The sequence below is a fragment of the Babylonia areolata genome, chromosome 3, assembly GCF_041734735.1.
Source record: "Babylonia areolata isolate BAREFJ2019XMU chromosome 3, ASM4173473v1, whole genome shotgun sequence".
Lineage (NCBI taxonomy): Eukaryota > Metazoa > Mollusca > Gastropoda > Neogastropoda > Buccinidae > Babylonia > Babylonia areolata.
In genome coordinates, this window is record NC_134878.1 from 40,338,151 (window position 1) to 40,357,828 (window position 19,678).

Below are 19,678 nucleotides of genomic sequence, written 5' to 3' on the forward strand. Positions count from 1 at the left end.
GTTCTTTAAGTCATTCTTGGCATTCTGGTGCCATTCACTTGCTGGGGAAATTTCATATTAAATAGTTACAGCTATGTGAATATTCCTAAACTTAAAACCACATTTTCTCAGAAGTATGTCAGTGATCTGAAAACTTACCTTTTCTGTAAACATTTTTGTTCTGGGCGGAACGGTTAAACCAAGGTATGCCTGTTAACAAGTATCTTTGTACTTGTATTTTTGTTGTCCTGTTTTAATGCATTGTTTATTTTATGTAGTTTTGGTCTTAGATGTGATGGCATTTTTTCCATCTGGTTATTTTTAATGGGCATGTGTGTGTGTGTGTGTGTGTGTGTGTGTGTGTGCGCGTGCGCGCGCGCGTGCGTGTGTGCGTGCATGTGTTTGTGAAGGTACAGTGCTCTGGTACGCATGTGTAAGTGTGTAGGCATGTTAGTATGTCCAAACAGAATTCTAGGTTAGAAAATAAGAAATATCTTAATGCTTATGGAATTTTGTTTTTAGTGTAGTTGATATTTAATGTCAGTGTGTGTGTGTCTGTGTGTCTGTGTGTGAGTGTGTGTGTTTGTCTGTAAGGGAGGGACATCTATATATATATGTGTGTGCGTGTGTGTGTGCGCACGCGTGTGTGTGTGTGTGCGCGCGTGTGAGCGCATGTGTGTGCGTGTGCGTGTGTGTGTGTGTGTGTTCTATGAAATGCATTTTGTTTAATCTAAGCCTCATTTACTTCATAGCTTTTATAATCCGATTCATCTCTTAAGTGTGCTTTTTCATTCATATGAACACACTGGATGTTTTCCATTGTCAGATAGCGGTTGATGTGTTTTTTAAGGCATGTTTATAGTCAACTGGATGATGTAAGGTGCTTTGAGCAGCATTGGTGCTGGATATCGCGCCATAGAAAAACTATGTATTATTATTATTATTATTATTATTATCACCAGGAGACTCAAATGTATGAATCTCAGAAACTAAAAAAAGGTAACTGAATTCTGTTTTTCTAGGTCTTATTCAGAATTCTCTCAAGTTTCATATAAATCAATAATCTAAGTTTGTGAATTCTGACCATCATCCATGATTTTGCAAGCACAATCACATATTGTCTCAATCAAGCTTTTTATATTTTGCCAAATAATGACCTTGACCTTTGGCCTCTCATCTTGCTTACTTAAAGTAACTGAGAAAATGCCAACGTTTAAGTTTACCATGAACACACAAACATATTCATACACGCCATGTTATTACACTGGCTCACTTTGTTTATATAAGCGAGTCAAAAAGGGGCTCTGCTTTTAGTTCATTGTTTTCACATATTTCATGAAACATGTATCAGCATCGTTCAAAGCAAATATCATTTTTTCAACATTTTCATTAGCCAGTTATTAATTTCCTGACACTTTCAGTTACAACAAATGCAATGTCATTCACATTTCCTCTATCCTTGATATCAATTTCTGAACAATTTCACTTGTCAATATAATTGCCTAGATATTTTTCACCTCGTATGAACACTTAAAAAAAAAAAAATTCTAACACCACATTAATATTGGATAACAATCATCATTTTCAAAGCAATGTGATTTTCATATTGAATTTCTTGTTCATCAATATTGTTTTCATTAAACTTTATCATAAATTACTCTTATCTGTCAGCGCTGTCTTTCACTTTCATGCGTTCTACTATCATGAATGTGCTCCCATTATCAGTACACACTTACGTTCACAGACAAAAGGATCGTTAACTCGAGCCCGGCGCCACCGTTTCTGCACAAAGCCTGGACAGCACTGCTCACACTGGTCACCACATGTGTTGTGCACACAGGAGCAGATAAGTTTATAGCCATCCACCTCCGGTGGACGGTCACAAGTCTCCGCATGTCCATTGCATACACAGCGCCCTCCAATGGAGATGTCCTTGATGCTGTAGTAGTACTGAGACAGATGAACATTACCATTAGTTTAATAATACTCCTGTGTAATTTTGAGGAAACTCATGTGACACATAAAATACATTAAACTGTAATAACATTCAACATTTTCGTTGTACTGTTTATCTTCTGTCAATTTAAGACAATGATATTCTGACAGTTCTAATTAATTATTCTGACACATAAAAAATAATGATATGCAAGAAAAACAAAAGATTTGTTGGACATGTGTAAAAAGATGCTCTGTAGTATGTAACGAAAGATCCATTAGCATCTTGGACAAAAAGAAATGTTTTGTAATGCACTGACTGTGCAACATTTAATGGAAATCTTTTATATCACTGCCAGATTCCATTTTGATTCCACTCTCACAGTAGATTCCAGGACATGCTATTAACACTGATCTGTACACTGTTCTTGCTTTGTTGTTCACTGCTAAAACTTACCTTCTTCTTCTTCTTCTTCTGCGTTCACTCATATGCGCACGAGTGGGCTTTTACGTGTATGACCGTTTTTACCCCGCCATGTAGGCAGCCATACTCCATTTTCGGGGGTGTGCATGCTGGGTATGTTCTTGTTTCCATAACCCACCGAACGCTGACATGGATTACAGGATCTTTAATGTGCGTATTTGATCTTCTGCTTGCATATACACACGAAGGGGGTTCAGGCACTAGCAGGTCTGCACATATGTTGACCTGGGAGATCGTATAAATCTCCACCCTTTACCCACCAGGCACCATCACCATGATTCGAACCCGGGACCCTCAGATTGACAGTCCAATGCTTTAACCACTCAGCTATTGCGCCCGTCACTAAAACTTACCAATTTTACAAATTGAAACACCATCTAATAACACCAAAAAACCATGATAAATCACTTTTACAAATACAGCACTCATGCTCGAAGTGCCAGTACTTCATCTGGTGTTGACTGACACAATAGGCAAACCATATAATGCTAACCAATACCACAAAGCATCCTATAAGGTCTTCTCACTATACCGTATGATTATCTTAATAATAACAAGAGAGGCAAGGCCTTCAAGACTCAGTTGTGATACACTTAAAAAAAACATATAATCGTTAAAATGTGTTCTGTATTTGTTATTATAAAGCTTCAGGTTAAAAGAAAAAGAAAAAAAAAGTCCTAACGGCAGATTCGAACTCCACGTGTTCGGGTAAGAAGAAACTGTCCTACCCATTACACTATCGTGGCTCCTTAACTGACGTTCAAAAATATAATATTTAAACATGTTTTTTTAAAGGGTCATAAATCGATTGCGGTATTCGCAGTGATAACGCTGTTTAAATCATATTATTCTGGAGTATCTTGGGCATTCAAAAAATCTTTAAGGGCAATTAAAAATTCTTTTTAAGTCCGCAGTAAAGGAGATGTGGCTATCGCCGCAATCACACTGCAACATTTAGCCATTTTCTCTGGATCTAGATAGATGTACAAGTTTAGTTACACCCGGTTGACACAGTCGATTCAATTTCTCTTTTATGTTCGTTCTAGTTTTATAGTTTTAAAGTTGACATGAAAATTTAGTATTTTATTAAACTAATAACACGTAGAGCTAAGTACAAGTACTTCTAAACATCGTATGAAGTGAAAAGGACTTCATTTTGTGAAAAGTCAAGACTGGAAATTTTTACGTTTCATCAATTCAAGGGTATTAATTCTCATGGTTTATTATTTTTAACTGTGAATTCCGACTGATTCTGTGGATATTTTTAAGGCAGTTTGGGGCATAATCCATTAAGTGATGAGGCATTCACAAATCTTTCTCTGAATAAATATTTAACAGGTCTCCTTCTCCAACTTTCCATCACATGTTATCGTGTATTGTCGATTGAATATAGGACTGAACGGGCAGGTCAACAACTTGAAACAAAATGGTGTTGTTTGCATTCGCGAAGAATATGAGCACGCACTTTGAATATGTATAAATATGTGTACGCAACTGATTTTTGCCCATGACCTTCAGGGCTCAGCCAATAGATCTATAAAGTCCACTCGTCGTATTGATTTTTAGTATTTTCCGAAAAAGACCACTTGGGCGAATGAACATAGTGAAAGCCCTGTACACTGAGAGTAAAACACACAAGCTTTTTATGTACTGAGTATAATTTCAAAATGTAATGTTTAAGATGAGAAAGATCAGTTTAAAGCAAATTAAGTCCCCTAGCATTAATTACAGATTAATTTCCCTTCTTTTACTATCTGCACCAAAGACATGCAAAATAAATATAACTTCCATGCTTAGCAAAAGAAGTTCCTGTTTGAACAAAAAATGATAAAAATGACTGCTCTTGTTGTTGTGTCAGAATATCAGATCAAAGTGCCAAGTTTAGAGAATAAAAAAATATAAATAGAACAGTAAATTCAGTTTGCATATAATTTGGCTTTTTTTAATTTCTTTGTGCCCATCCCAGAGGTGCAATATTGTTTTGAACAAGATGACTGGAAAGAACTGAATTTTTCCTATTTTTATGCCAAATTTGGTGTCAACTGACAAAGTATTTGCAGAGAAAATGGCAATGTTAAAGTTTACCACGGACACACACACACACAGACAACCGAACACCGGGTTAAAACATAGACTCACTTTGTTTACCCAAGTGAGTCAAAAAATGGAAGAAACTTCATGACCAAAACTGTCTTTATTTGGTCATACCATAAATAAAATACAGACAAGAGAAAAATTATAAACAGACTGCAGATTTACCACATATGAATACAAGCATGAATGTTTTGAAAAAACATGTCCAGGGTTCGTCACTAACGGGAGCGCTGAGCGGAACGCTCTGAAAAAACAAATTGCGCTCTGGAAAATTCCTTGACTCAGAGCGCTTGCGCTCTTGATTTTGAAAACACATAAGCATACACTACTGTATCTAAATTGTTATTCCATTGTCCATCACAAACAAGAGTCAAAAGTGCTATCGTTTTGCATTTACCGAAGTTTGAAAGCCGTCTGTTTACGTTTTGCTAGTTCAACCGGAAGTAGGCCTAGTGAATCAGGGGAGGCTATGCAAAAGAGCGCTCTTCAGACTTGAAGAGTAGAAAAGTGGAGCACACGATCGATTTCGCGGCCGTGCAAAATCAAAATACTGAAATATTTGATCCCAAAAAGGAAGGCTGACGGTGAAGGGGATGGCGAAAAGAAGAAGTAGTTTTTAGTGTGCGCTCTTAGTTTTCAGTTTGCGCTCATCAAAATTCTGAAACTAGAGCGCAGGCGCTCATGTGAAAAAATGTAAATGACGAACCCTGATGTCAGAGAAACCAACTGTCATCTGAATTTTTCTAAGAGATATGCAACATAATGAATGGAGTATCCCATCAGACCGATGTATGAGTAGGCAGCCAAGCTTATCTATCAGTGTGTGTCCTCATATGGGAGAAGAGGTCAATTCTGGATGCACAGCACTTCCCACAGGTGTGGGAAAATGTCTCCAGAAGTTGAGCCCTGCTTCCTTCGCTCATGCTTCTCCTTAACGGCCAGCATTCTCTTGTTTTCAAACGTCTTTATGCCACTAGAGCACAGCATCTTCCAGCAAGAGCAGGTCAAGGGCATCAGTTTCCCAGGAAGCAATGCCTATGTCACAGGCTTTGAGGTTTGTCTTCAAGGCGTCCTTGAAGCGCTTGCAGGGTCTTCCAAGTTTGCGGTAGCCTTCCTTCAGCTGGCCATACAAGAGCATCTTCAGGATCCTGCTGTCTGTCATGCGGACAACGTGTCCTGTCCAGCGTAGCTGGCACTGGATCAGCAGGCTTTCGATGCTGAGCAGGCTGCTCCTCTCTAGGACCTGGAGGTTGGAGACCCTGTCTTGCCACTTTATGCTGAGGATCTTTCGTAGGCATCTCTGGTGAAACTGCTCAAGTTGTTGAATGTGACGACGATACGTCGTCTATGTTTCACAGCAGTACAAGGTGGTCAGCACAACAGCTCTGTAGGTTTTCATCTTGGTGCCTGATGCCTTCGTTGTTCCACAGCCTGTTGTTGAGTCTGCCAAAGGCGGAGCTGGCCTTGGCGATGCGCAGCGTCACTTCTGCATCAAGGGCTCCGTTGCTGCATAGGGTGCTGTCCAGGTAGCAAAACTTGTCGACTGACTTGATCTCTGTGTCATCGATCTTGATTGCAGGTGGGGGGGGAGGCACTGGCATTCTGTGAGCTAGCTGGTTGGTACATAGACTCGGTCTTGCTGAGGCTGATGGGAGTCCAAAGCGCCTGCAGGAGGTTGAGAACCTGTCCATAATAAACTGCATATCCTCATGGGTGTGTGCAGCAAGCGCGCAGTCATCAGAAAAGAGGAAATGTCTCAACAGTGCCTCAAACACCCTGGACCTGGCATGGAGTCGCCGCAAGTTGAAAAGTTTGCCATCTGTGCGAAACTGGATGTAGATGCCCCCATCACAGTCTTGGAAGGCAGCAATCAGATTGGTAGAGAAAAGAATGGAGAACAGTGTGGGTGCCAGGATGCAGCCCTGCTTTACTCCATTTACCACGGGGAACGGATCCGACATGTCAGTATTTTCCTGTACTCTCGCCTGCATGACATTGTGGAATGACAAAATCAGCTGGATTAGGCTCTCTGGGCAGCTGAACAAAACTGACCTGACTTCCACAAAATCTCAAAGGTTGTCATCATGTATATAATTTGCCATTTGCTTAATTTAATTCATGACAAACTGAAATACTGCTATTTCATCTTCTCCAAAATTGGTATGAGAGAGTTCCATTTTTCCTGTGATGTTGCAGTGTCTCACCCGCCGTGTGACAGTGGGGTCCTGACGAGCCACAGCCATCAGATGTCCCAGCAGTGTTTTGGTACGCAGCATCCTCAGCTGGACGTCTGTCGCCTTCGTCCACTCCTGAAGCACATCTGCATTGGAGAAATTCTCTGCACTGGGTCGCCCGTTCACCAAGGACACCACAATCTGTGACAGCCATGCAGTGAGAAGGTCATTTTCCAAGAGGCTGACCCTTATGTGTCAAGAGAAAATATATTCAGTATATGTAGAATTCTCCATGCATTATTCTCACATGTACATGCATACATGCACATATGCATGCACGCATACACAGACACACACAGTATATGTAGAATTCTCCATGCATTATTCTCACATGTACATGCATACATGCACATATGCATGCACGCATACACAGACACACACACAGACACAGACACACCCACATATACACACACACAGAACAACAACAACAACACATGTGTGAAAATAAACTGTGCCACTGTCATTCTTTCAAGTACAAAGATACTGAGTAACTCTACGCAGACCATGACAGCCTGAATGGTCTTCTTTATGTTAAGATGTTCATATCAAAATACAATGTTCATTACTACAATCATTGTGAATTAACTACAATGTCAAGAGATGTCTAAAAATAAGATGTTCCGTTCTTCACCCAGATGTTTTCTTCCGTCTTCTTTCATTCACATACCCTCCCTCACAATATACTTTTTTTTCAATACGACAGCCAGTGTAACACCTTAAATCATCCCCCACTTCCACAGGTCAACTGCGGGGACTCATCACTGTCCTGAATCATCCAGCATGGGGCTTGTCAGTACCCTTAACCATCCCAAGAAGTCCCCATGGTCCCCTAGAAACTGAAGCGTTCTTCAGGGGACCTACAAAAGAGGATGTTATACAAGTTACTATGTTTGGCTAGTCCATCAACCTACACCTTAAGACACCCAGTGTGTCCTTTATGGAAAACCAGCACAGCACTCACCTCACCGCCTTCCAAAGGAACAACCTTTGAGAACTCTGTGGTACACAGCACCTGGTCATCATAGTAAATGGGATCTTCTGCTGTTGTTTCAAAGAACTTGAGACAGTCACTGGGCGTGTCTGCAAAGAACTGCCAGGGTTGCCATGTCTTGCCAAAGTCAGTAGACCTCTCCAGAACCCACACACCAGGACGGGGGGAGTTGGCCATGCGGATGAACACGTAGGCCACATGGAATTCCTGATTATAAAGACAGAAATATTCATTTCTTTGAAAACCAAGATTGATAGATAAACATTTTAGAAGTTTCAGAAAAATGTGTGGCTGTACACTACTTCTATAATTCATGACCAAGAAACACAGATTTTCTGCTCCAAACATCACACTGACAGCAGTCACAGGGTATCCAGCATAATGTTAGTAGCACAAGGGAAACAGAGACACAGGTCTTCATTCGAACCAAAAGTGCTGCAGTGAGAGTGTTCATAATGGTCTCATATGTACTCAACATGAAGACTGCCTTTTACAAATGAAAACAGAAGACATGGAAACGGAATCTGAACTATTAGTTGTGACAGCAAAAAAAGAGAGTAGATTCTGAGTAAGATAAAAAGTTTTACTTCAGCTGACATGCACAAAAAACATCTGGACTAAATCAGTAACCAACACAAAATACAATAAAAGATTTTTTTTTAATGGGTTGGGGTAAAACAACAAAACAGAACACACCTCACAACAGGTCTTATTTTGAAGGGAACACTGTTGTGAGCTTAAACTTTGATCATCTTTGATACAGGACACTGAACTGTAATATCTATTTTAGTTTATTTTTGGCACTCACTGTACAAAGGTTGATGCAGACTGGATGCAAGATATCAACTCTCACATGCCTCAAAGATGTCACAGTGATGCCATATTTTGATCTTGACATTTGACCTTCAATTTCAGAAAGGCCTGCCATGTCCACTCACTGTACTGACTTCAATTAAGATTGGATGTAAGGTGTGAGCTTTGACATGCCTCCTGAAGGCTTTCTGTTAACACCATGATGTCTAATCTTGACTTCAGACTTGTGACTGGATTTTAGCAGGGTTCATACTCTCCAATAACCAACCATTGCACCAACATTTGATGAAGCCTGGGAGCAAGAGGCAAACTTGTTTTTGCCTGTAACTGAGTAATGCATACACAGACACACACATGAACACTTGGAAAACAAACACATAAACAGTATTACTACATATCATATACATCTTTCTTGCATGACATTTTAAAAAATACACACAGAATACATGAAAAGGAATACATGGAAAGACACTGCTGCATATAAGTGCAGGGCCCACAGTGACACAGTACACTGCTGCATACAATGCAGGGCCCACAGTGACACAGTACACTGCTGCATACAATGCAGGGCCCACAGTGACACAGTACACTGCTGCATACAGTGCAGGGCCCACAGTGACACCATACACTGCTGCATATAATGAAGGGCCCACAATGACATAGTACACTGCTGCATATAATGAAGGGCCCACAGTGACACAGTACATTGCTGCATACAATGAAGGGCCCACAGTGAAACCATGCACTGCTGCAGTACAGTGAATGGCCCACAGTGACACAGTACACTGCTGCAGTACAGTGAATGGCCCACCGTGACACAGTACACTGCTGCAGTACAGTGAATGGCCCACAGTGACACAGTACACTGCTGCAGTACAGTGAAGGGCCCACAGTGACACAGTACACTGCTGCAGTACAGTGAATGGCCCACAGTGACACAGTACACTGCTGCAGTACAGTGAAGGGCCCACAGTGACACAGTACACTGCTGCAGTACAGTGAAGGGCCCACAGTGACACAGTACATTGCTGCATACAGTGAAGGGCCCACAGCGACACCATGCACTGCTGCAGTACAGTGAATGGCCCACAGTGACACAGTACATTGCTGCATACAGTGAAGGGCCCACAGTGACACCATGCACTGCTGCAGTACAGTGAATGGCCCACAGTGACACAGTACACTGCTGCATACAGCGCAGATCCTACAGTGACACCATACACTGCTGCGTTCAGTTAAGAGTCCACAGTGAAACAGTTCACTGCTGCATTCAGTTAAGAGCCCACAGTGGCACAGTACACTGCTGCAGTACAGTGTAGGTTCCACAGTGACACAGTACACTGCTGCAGTACAGTTAAGGGCCCACAGTGACACAGTACACTGCTGCAGTACAGTTAAGGGCCCACAGTGACACAGTACACTGCTGCAGTACAGTTAAGGGCCCACCGTGACACAGTACACTGCTGCAGTACAGTGAAGGGCCCACAGTAACACAGTACACTGCTGCAGTACAGTGAAGGGCCCACCGTGACACAGTACACTGCTGCAGTACAGTTAAGGGCCCACCGTGACACAGGACACTGCTGCAGTACAGTGAAGGGCCCACAGTAACACAGTACACTGCTGCAGTACAGTGAAGGGCCCACCGTGACACAGTATACTGCTGCAGTACAGTGAAGGGCCCACAGTGACACAGTACACTGCTGCAGTACAGTTAAGGGCCCACCGTGACACAGGACACTGCTGCAGTACAGTGAAGGGCCCACAGTAACACAGTACACTGCTGCAGTACAGTTAAGGGCCCACCGTGACACAGTACACTGCTGCAGTACAGTGAAGGGCCCACAGTGACACAGTACACTGCTGCAGTACAGTGAAGGGCCCACAGTGACACAGTACACTGCTGCAGTACAGTGAAGGGCCCACAGTGACACAGTACACTGCTGCATACAATGCAGGGCCCACAGTGACACAGTACACTGCTGCATACAATGCAGGGCCTACAGTGATACAGTACACTGCTGCAGTACAGTGAAGGGCCCACAGTGACACAGTACACTGCTGCATACAATGCAGGGCCTACAGTGACACAGTACACTGCTGCAGTACAGTGAAGGGCCCACAGTGACACAGTATACTGCTGCAGTACAGTGAAGGGCCCACAGTGACACAGTACACTGCTGCAGTACAGTGAAGGGCCCACAGTGACACAGTACACTGCTGCAGTACAGTTAAGGGCCCACAGTGACACAGTACACTGCTGCAGTACAGTTAAGGGCCCACAGTGACACAGTACACTGCTGCATACAATGCAGGGCCCACAGTGACACAGTGCACTGCTGCATACAATGTAGGGCCCACAGTGATACAGTACACTGCTGCATACAATGCAGGGCCCACAGTGACACAGTACACTGCTGCATACAGTGCAGGGCCCACAGTGACACAGTACATTGCTGCATACAATGCAGGGCCCACAGTGACACAGTACACTGCTGCATACAATGCAGGGCCTACAGTGACACAGTACATTGCTGCATATAATGAAGGGCCCACAGTGATACAGTACACTGCTACATGTAATGAAGGGCCCACAGTGACATAGTACACTGCTACATACAGTGCAGGGCCCACAGTGACACAGTACACAACTGCATACTGTGTCGGGGCCACAGTGACACAGTACACTGCTGCAGTACAGTGATGGGCCCACAGTGACACAGTACACTGCTGCATTCAGAGAAGGGCCGCCTACAGTGACACAGTACACTGCTGAATTCAGTTTAGGGCCCACAGTGACACAGTACACAACTGCATACAGTGTAGGGGCCACAGTGACACAGTACACTGCTGCAGTACAGTGAATGGCCCACAGTGACACAGTACACTGCTGCATTCAGTTAAGGGCCCACATTTACACAGTACACAGCTGCAGTACAGTGAAGGACCCAGTCAGAGCTGCAGTGCCAGTGCCAGCAGGGAAGGTCAACACTGCTCTCTTAGTCTTTTCACAGCAGTCTGCACACAGTGCTCAAGTGGCCATGGGGTTGGTGGACTGGCACTTACTTTCAACAACACTTGTGAGGGTTTTTTTGTTTTGTTTTGTTTTAGTGTGTGTGTGTGTGTGTGTGTGTGTGTGTGTGTGTTTCTTTTGTTGTCGTTGTTATGTGTGTGTGTGTGTGTGTGTGTGTGTGTGTGTGTGTGTGTGTGTGTGTGTGTGTGTGTGTGTGTGTGTGCGTGTGTGTGAGTGAGTGTCTGTGTCGATTTGGTACAAGCTTGCGTGCATTTGTGAACGTTTGCCGGGGGGGCGGCGGATGGTGGAGGGGAAGATGGGGGCGTACTGTGTTACCATGTCTGCTCCCTCAAACCCATGTGTTCGTGAATGTAACTGTTGTGTTTAAGTATGATGAGAGGTGGGGGAGAGTGAGTTATGAACCTATGAAGGGATGGGGAAGTAAGAGGGATGGGGAAGATGGGGGGAAAGGGAAGATGGGTAGCAACATAACCTTGTGGACCTCACTGACCATACATACTTATCTACACAATGCAGCATCAAAAATAACTACCCACTCGCTGCAAAGACATACGATACCAGACAAAGACACACAAAAAAAACTTCATGGATAAACTGTGGAGTGCAAAATCAGCAGACACCTACGATCCAAAAACACACAGCTACCCCTGCCAGGTTATTCCTCCCTCTCCACTGCTGGGGGGCTCCATATCACAATACTTCCATAGGTTGCCTGTTACTCGCTGTTTTGTTTTTTTTGGTGTGTGTTTTTTAACCACTGTCTGGCCCCACGTACCCATCTCTTCTGGAATAGGGGGTGGGGGGAGGTTGTGTGTACGGTGTGGGTCTCTATAATTATCTTTCAAGTTCATCAAACACAGACACTGATCACATAATCTGTTGAGTGCTGGTTTTACCTCATGCATACTCATGATACGGGTTCAAGCACCTACAGGTCTTGATGAATGTGTAATGTATCACCTTTAACCACTGTCGTACTGCTGTACACACCTCGTGGAGTATTTCTGGGATGGAAATGTGATGAACTAACTTCCCAAGTGTGTCTGTCTGGGATAAAGAGGCTGGGCTGTCAGGCTGTTGAATAGTTAGAAACCTCCGATTTGGAGGGCAAGCTCACTCAGCCTTGTCTCTCAACTGAACAATTATTGTCATCGGTAGTATCTGGTGTCCTGAGTATGCTGTTTCAAAACAGACACTACTGAACACCACCCAAGTGACTAAGCAGCAGTGGAGGGACTCCTCTGGTGTGTGGCATCCTGACACAGATATTTTCGAGAATGCTGTCTGTGGCAGAAGAATTTGGATGTGGTTACGTGTGGGGCACTCAGAACTGAGTGGCATGGGAGTAATGCCAATGGAATGTTGCAGATGATGGGGCAATGAATAAAAAAAAAAAAATAATAATTGATATCCCACAGTATCAGACATACAGCAGAATACGTCTGTCCTGTGGTTTGCAGTAGCCAGGAGCGAGAGCCAACCTCAGTGTGTGGCGGCAGGCCACAGCAGTAGCAAAACCACTTCACTGATAAGCAAACACCAGTCACTGTTTCTGACAAATCCCCCATTCATGACTCACCCCCTCCCCTCCCTGCCCCACACCCCCCAGGCCCAGCTCCTGGTGTTGGCTTTCTTTTGTTTCAAAGTTTTATTTTAGTTCACCGGTTTGTTGCCGGTCTCTCTCTCTCTCCACATATAGTAGTAGTGTTGCTTTCGCTTTCTCTTCAAAAGCCATGTTTATTTCCCCGCATTTAGGATGTGCTCACTGCATGTATGTTACCTCCTATTTACAAACAGATCAGTTGGAGGAAATTAACACCCAGTGTTTAGAATCAATGTATGCACATTGTTGGGGTTTACAAATGAGACAGTGTTTGCTGAGCATGAAACAGGAAAAGAAACAAAATACAAACTTGTTTTTCTTTTCTTTTTTCTTTTTAACTGTCCAATTAAAAATCATTGGTGGATTACTTCAAATGAAAATGATAAATGCAGCAAAATATTTATTATTTGTTTTTTTTTCTGGGTTTCTTTTTCTTTTTTCTTTTGCATTGTGTGTGTGTGTGTGTGTGTGTGTGTGTGTGCGTGCGTGCGTGCGTGCGTGCGTGCGTGCGTGCGTGTGTGTGTGTGTGTGTGTGAGAGAGTCCTGTAGTTTACTCATCTGAACTTAACATTATTTCCATAGCACCCATGTGTCATTATTTCACTGATCGATTGTGAGTGGATTTCTCCATTTCAAATGATGAATGCCATGTTTTGTTATTTAACAATCTAAATACATGTTATCCATCTGTCTGTCCCTATCACTCACTCACACACACACACACACACACACACACACACACACACACACACATCACATCACATCACACTCGCTCGCTCACTCACTCACTCTCATTCTTTCTCGCACAGGCAAAGGAAATTCCAGACATCAGCGGCCAGATGCCCCGTGATCTGGCTGGCAGGGTTACTTTCATTGTCAGTGTGTTTACTTCAGACTGACGACGGCTGCAAAACTTAGAATCGGCATGAAGTGTATATACTTTTATAGACTTGATTGGCTACATAAAAAAAGTAGTTTCTCTCCTATGAGGGGGTGTGGGGGGTAACATAAAAAAGTACGGTTTCTCTCCTATTGGGGGGCGGGGGATGGGAGGGTAACATAAAAAACTACTGTTTCTCTCCTATTGGGGAAGGGTACAAAGCCGGTCAACCATGCACTGTGTATATGTTCACCTGTAACAGATGTCAGTGACAAACATGAGCCCTGCATTGTAGGTCAGGACAGCGAGGCCGAGCAGTCGGCTGATAGCATGAATGAGCATGTACAAGATATGTTGCATGCAAATGTTCAAATGTAAATGATTCCTCTTTACTATGGAATATGCTTGGTCTGCTGCCTAAAACTGTTGACCCTGATCTGATTTCATTTGTGGATTTAATTTAGTTTCTTTAGTTGAAACGTTTATGGAAGATTGTCAGTTTGATTATTTACAGGATATGATACACTTTTTTTTTTTTTGTAAATCAGCTGTGAAATTTACAAAACAAGGGAGACGATCAGGTGGATTATTTTGCTTGGCAATAAATGAATTTTTTCGTATGTCAAACATATTGGTACCAATACATCAATGTTTGTGTATTTTTGATTGATAAAAACAGTTATTTGGACTCAATAAGGATGTCCTCTATGTTGATGCATTCCACCAGAAAGCTCTTCTTTTAATGTTAACTTTGATGACAAGGGAACTAGTGCACTTTCAGACTGTTTAAATGATTTATTGCAGGAGAAAAATGTGTTTCTTAATCTAAATGGTGATTCAAATAGCAGTACTTCAAACATTTCTCAAGATTATTCTGTAAAAGATGTTTTGATGTGCAACACAGAAGCCAATCTCTCAGTACCACTCATAGTTCCAATTGTCAAATTCTGAACGATTATGGGATATTATTACTGAATATGTGTACTGCTTTATATTTGAACATTTTTAATGGTATGTGTAAAGGTAACATATATATCTGACTCGGTTAGCAGCGTTACTGATTTTCTTTTTTTTTCATATGTACTCTTTACAATGTTATAATTATGATTCATGTGAATTCTTACTGAATATATTGATTCTGACTATTTGCCAGTGACAATGCATGTTTCTCTTCCGGCAATGAAAACCAGTATGATTTGATTAAACAAGAAAAACATTGTATTACTGGTAAGTCTGTATGGAATGATGAGTAGTTTACAGCATGCAGCTACATCTCTGCAGTTAAAGGTAAATGTGTCTAAAAGCAACATTATAGTATTTCGGAAAGGTGGATATCTAAGCATGAGAAAACACTGGTTTTACAATGGTGCTGCAATGCCTGTTGTTAATGTATATAGGTATTTATGAATTATCTTTTCAGCATGACTGAGTTTTATTGCTGCTGGTAAGGAGCTTGGAAGTGAAGCAAAAAATCCTTTGATGTGTGTAATGAAAATTTTATACATGTTACAAAATAAACCATTCCATTTATTCATGAAGCTTTTTGACAGCCAAATTCAACCAATAGTACATATGGACCTGAGTTATGGGGGTTAGATAATGCTGTTTTTCACTGTGAATCAGTCAATTTGTTGGCTTTAATGAAATTCTTATGAGTAGATATGTGAATGCCAAATTGTCTTGTTTTCTGGGAAACAAAAAGCTATCCAATATATATATAAACATTGCCATGAACTGCATTTGCTACTGGCTCAAACTTCTGAAAATGGAAGATACTAGAATATCAAATAAGACTTATAATGTGTTGTATGACTTAGAAAGAGAAAGACAAACTGGTTAATGAAGGCTAGTCTTTGTTTAAATGTGGATTTGGCTTTGTGTGGATGGAGCTCGGCGCTTGAAGTATCAAGGGTTTTATATCTGTTTTCTGCCAAAGGCACATCAACTATAGATGGAAAACAAGGTAAATCACATTCATACCAGTAACAGATATGATCTGTATGAAACCTTCTGTTATGTTCCTGACTGATTTAATGCCTTATCTGCTGCAGACAGGCATTTGAAATATGTAACAAGATTTAGGTTTGGGATATAACATATGACAATGCATCGTTCTGAATACAGAACTTTTAGTGCAAATGATTTGTTTTCATTTGTGTTGTGAGACCCAAAAAAATGAGGTAAGTTTTGTCTTTTGCTGCCCTGTTCTAGGAAATATATGTCAAATGTTTATAAAACTGAAATACTACACGCATCCCTCTCTATCAAAATTAAGTCAATTAATGTCATCAAGCAATATCAATGACCTTCAAAATGTTCCCCTGTTTTATATTGGGCATTAAGAATTACAGAAATGGCAACTTCATTAAATGAATTAAATCTGTTATGTTATTGATATTACTTCTCTTATTCCATTGAGTTTTATTATGTCCATGTGAACCCCTTCCTTGGAGCTGTGACTTGATGTGAATAAACCATTCCCTCTTTCTCTCTTTTTTCCTGGCCATCTCTGTCTAAAGGTTCCACACACACACCTCCCACATACACACTCATAATACATAATGAACATGTGCAAAATTTTCTTTGTGGCAAAGGCCGGCAAACTGACTGAACGCATGGGAGCACGCGCAAGGGAAAGGAAGCCGCCTCCCCGGCCCTGACCAATCAGTGTCACGCTTTCACCACAACAGCAGCGGAACGCCGCCTGCCAGACGCTGACATCGCAATTTGCATACCACCCAATGACCCGAGGTTCTTCAGGTGGCGACAGCCTCTGATCATTCGCCCACTTACCTCGAACATTACTCTCTCTCTCTCTCTCTCTCTCTCTCTTGTGGTCCTGAGATTTTTTAAATCGACACTGTTTTCCACGGGATTTTTGTGTTTTGTTTTGGGGGGGGTTTCTTTGGTTTTGTTTTGTTTTTGTTTTTTTTCATCTGCCTCTAGTCTTGACCTCAATGCTGCTGGCCAGCAACAAGAAGGCCTATATAGTCAGTCTACCCATTTCATGTACCGTGTGTGTGTACTGAGAGAGAGAGAGAGAGAGAGAGAGAGAGAGAGAGACGCACGTCATGTAACTATACAATCAAAATACTTAGCTGCCCAACGATACTGGACCGACAAGAGTCGACACTTGTACCACTGACTAACTGACTGCCTGGGGCGTCGGCTACCTGTGTTACCCACAGCGACCAGTACAGACAGATGAACAGCATTCATCCCCCCCCCCCTCCCCCGCCCCGCAGTCCCCCTCCCTGCCGCCTTGTCTGCCCCCCACACCCCTCCTCCGCAACTCTCTTCCCCACCCCGAACTGACCCCCACCTCCCACTGACATCAGGCTGTTGTGCTGTTCTCACAGTATGCCAGCGGTACGTGTTCGTGGTGGGGTCGTTATCTTGACGTCGACTGGATCCCCAGAACGCCTGAGGCGGATCACTGTATCACGCTGCACTCCCAATGGCAACTTAACATGCCCCACTCCCCCACTCCTTCAGCAACTAAACAAACCCCTCCCGTACCCCCCACCAACACACACACACACACACAATATTACCAAACGAAAATGCACACGTGCGCGTGCGCACACTTACACACATTACACAGCTTGAACCAAAAATGAGCGGAGGAGCAAAGGAAAGAAAAACATCACTACAAGCTCCGGCTTGATGCTGCTCTGTGTGTTCGCTATGTCTTCAAATGCCTTTTGCTTTTGGGAATAAAGTCATGTTTACACCAAAAAAACACATCAGACAAACAAAGCGAGTAAACAACCATGTCAAGCATACAAAGCGACTGCTTTTGAAGGTGTGTGACCATCACTGCTATGGTCTCTGAACAAGTCAGCTGGACTTCAGCAACTTTCACTTTCTTCTCTGTTTCATCCTGTGTGGATTCTTTCTTTCTCTCTCTAACTGTGCACATTTATGAACTTAATACTGTACAGGCAAATAGATAATACTAAAAATGTATCTGAGACAAAAACACAAAAAAAAACTAAACAAAAAAACCAACATTAAAAAAATGTGCAAAATATAAAAATGTCCACAATGTGAACATTATATCAAGTAAGTATAGACAAAATCAATTCACCAAAGACAAAGCAAAACAACAGTGGAATGTTGGGTATTCTGGATTTTGTCACATCTAACTAACTACTTAATTGTTGTCCAGCTTCAGGTGAAGCTGAAAGAAATGAGGTTGGGACAGGTACACAAAGGAAAACCTGGTGGCCTCACAATGACAGCATAGAGATCTGACAGGCTGACCAGGCAGTCCACCTACATCCTCCATCACTAATGACAATGCCCCACTTGTGTCCTGTTGTGTACAACATCTGACTTATGGTAAGCTAATGGTATTAGTGGGGAAACTGTTTTCTCCTCTTCACAGTGACTTGCATTTCCAGAGCCAATACCATGAAACTCCTTTTGACACAAAGACATCACAGCCTCATTTAACAGGGTATAAAAACAAACAAAATAAAAAATAAACATCTGAGGAGGTTTGGGGAAAATGAAGTAGCATTTTACATGAAATGATTGTGAATTTTTAACTTGGTTTGAAAAGGTTTGTGAATTTTTAGTCAAACTGAACAGATCAGCAATACGAAGTAATAGGCTTTTCAGTGTACATGTGGCACTTGTTATTTCAAAAATTTCTTAATGAAATAAATAACAAAAACTGGGTGAGGAGGGTGACCACATTGGGCGCAAAGACGTACTTTGAAAAACAAAAATTGTTGGTGAAATCTTTAATTTTCCCTTTTGACCCAACAAATACCTCATGGTAACAAGTACCACACCTTGCAGATTCATCCACTGTGCTCTATAGCATCTGAACTTTGTAGTTTTCAAGACCAGTGAGAAACAAGGAGCTAAATAGGACTATTCAGCTCTGTAGTGAGATAGGTCACTCCCCCCTCCCACCTTCACAGGTTACTGATGGCCTGAACCCCTTGATACATAACCAGTGTCAGGTTCCCCCTCTTAACAGCAGCAGATTTACACTCCTGCTCAGCCAGGTCCAGTTACAACTATATTATCCCTTCAGATTCCCTGATGACCTGGTGTACATTCTTCCTTTATGTCCTTTGACACTGGGTATCAGTTATATTTGTCATTACAGGTGCTTACTTTATACTAATAGCAGTGGAAACCTCTATAGATTTAGTTTAACCCATTAAATACTTATCATGCAATGCATATTTTCCATGTTGGTTTAAGATCTTGTAGCCTTTTATGGCCATAGGGGAATGTATTCATATTGACTGTGGATAGGGGTTGGCATAGGAAGGCAGGGCCCAATCCTCTCCTGCCACTTTTAACGGCCTTCCCCAAGCAGGGCCTTAAACTCTGGTCACTGGGGAACATTGGATCAGAAGCCAGAGTTCAAACCCAGGTGTCTGACCAGTAAGCCATGGGTACTGTGACAGTGTGTGCCGGGCCTTGTGGTCAGTCATGGCCCAGTAGCCAGTGAAACCTACAGGGCGTGAAGATCATCCATTGTCTGCCCAGCCAGGTCCGTTTGCCCAGCCAAGCACATCAGCCTCCAATACAAAGCTATTGTACATAGCTAATGGGGTGAGACAAAAGCTGCCATCACAAACCTCCCACCCACATGGAGATGAGACT

The 19,678-nt window shown here is 42.4% G+C and overlaps 1 protein-coding gene across 1 annotated transcript in view; it reads right to left on the reverse strand.

Moving 5' to 3' along the window:
• LOC143279982 (laminin subunit alpha-like) overlaps nucleotides 1-19,678 on the reverse strand; it is a 305,618-nt gene that overhangs the window by 278,391 nt on the left and 7,549 nt on the right. The window contains exons 2-4 of the mRNA XM_076584380.1: nucleotides 7,688-7,924; nucleotides 6,697-6,867; nucleotides 1,716-1,929 (exon numbers count right to left, since the gene is read on the reverse strand). Of these exons, the coding sequence (XP_076440495.1) occupies nucleotides 1,716-1,929; nucleotides 6,697-6,867; nucleotides 7,688-7,924 (622 nt within the window). The remainder of the gene's footprint in view (nucleotides 1-1,715; nucleotides 1,930-6,696; nucleotides 6,868-7,687; nucleotides 7,925-19,678) is intronic.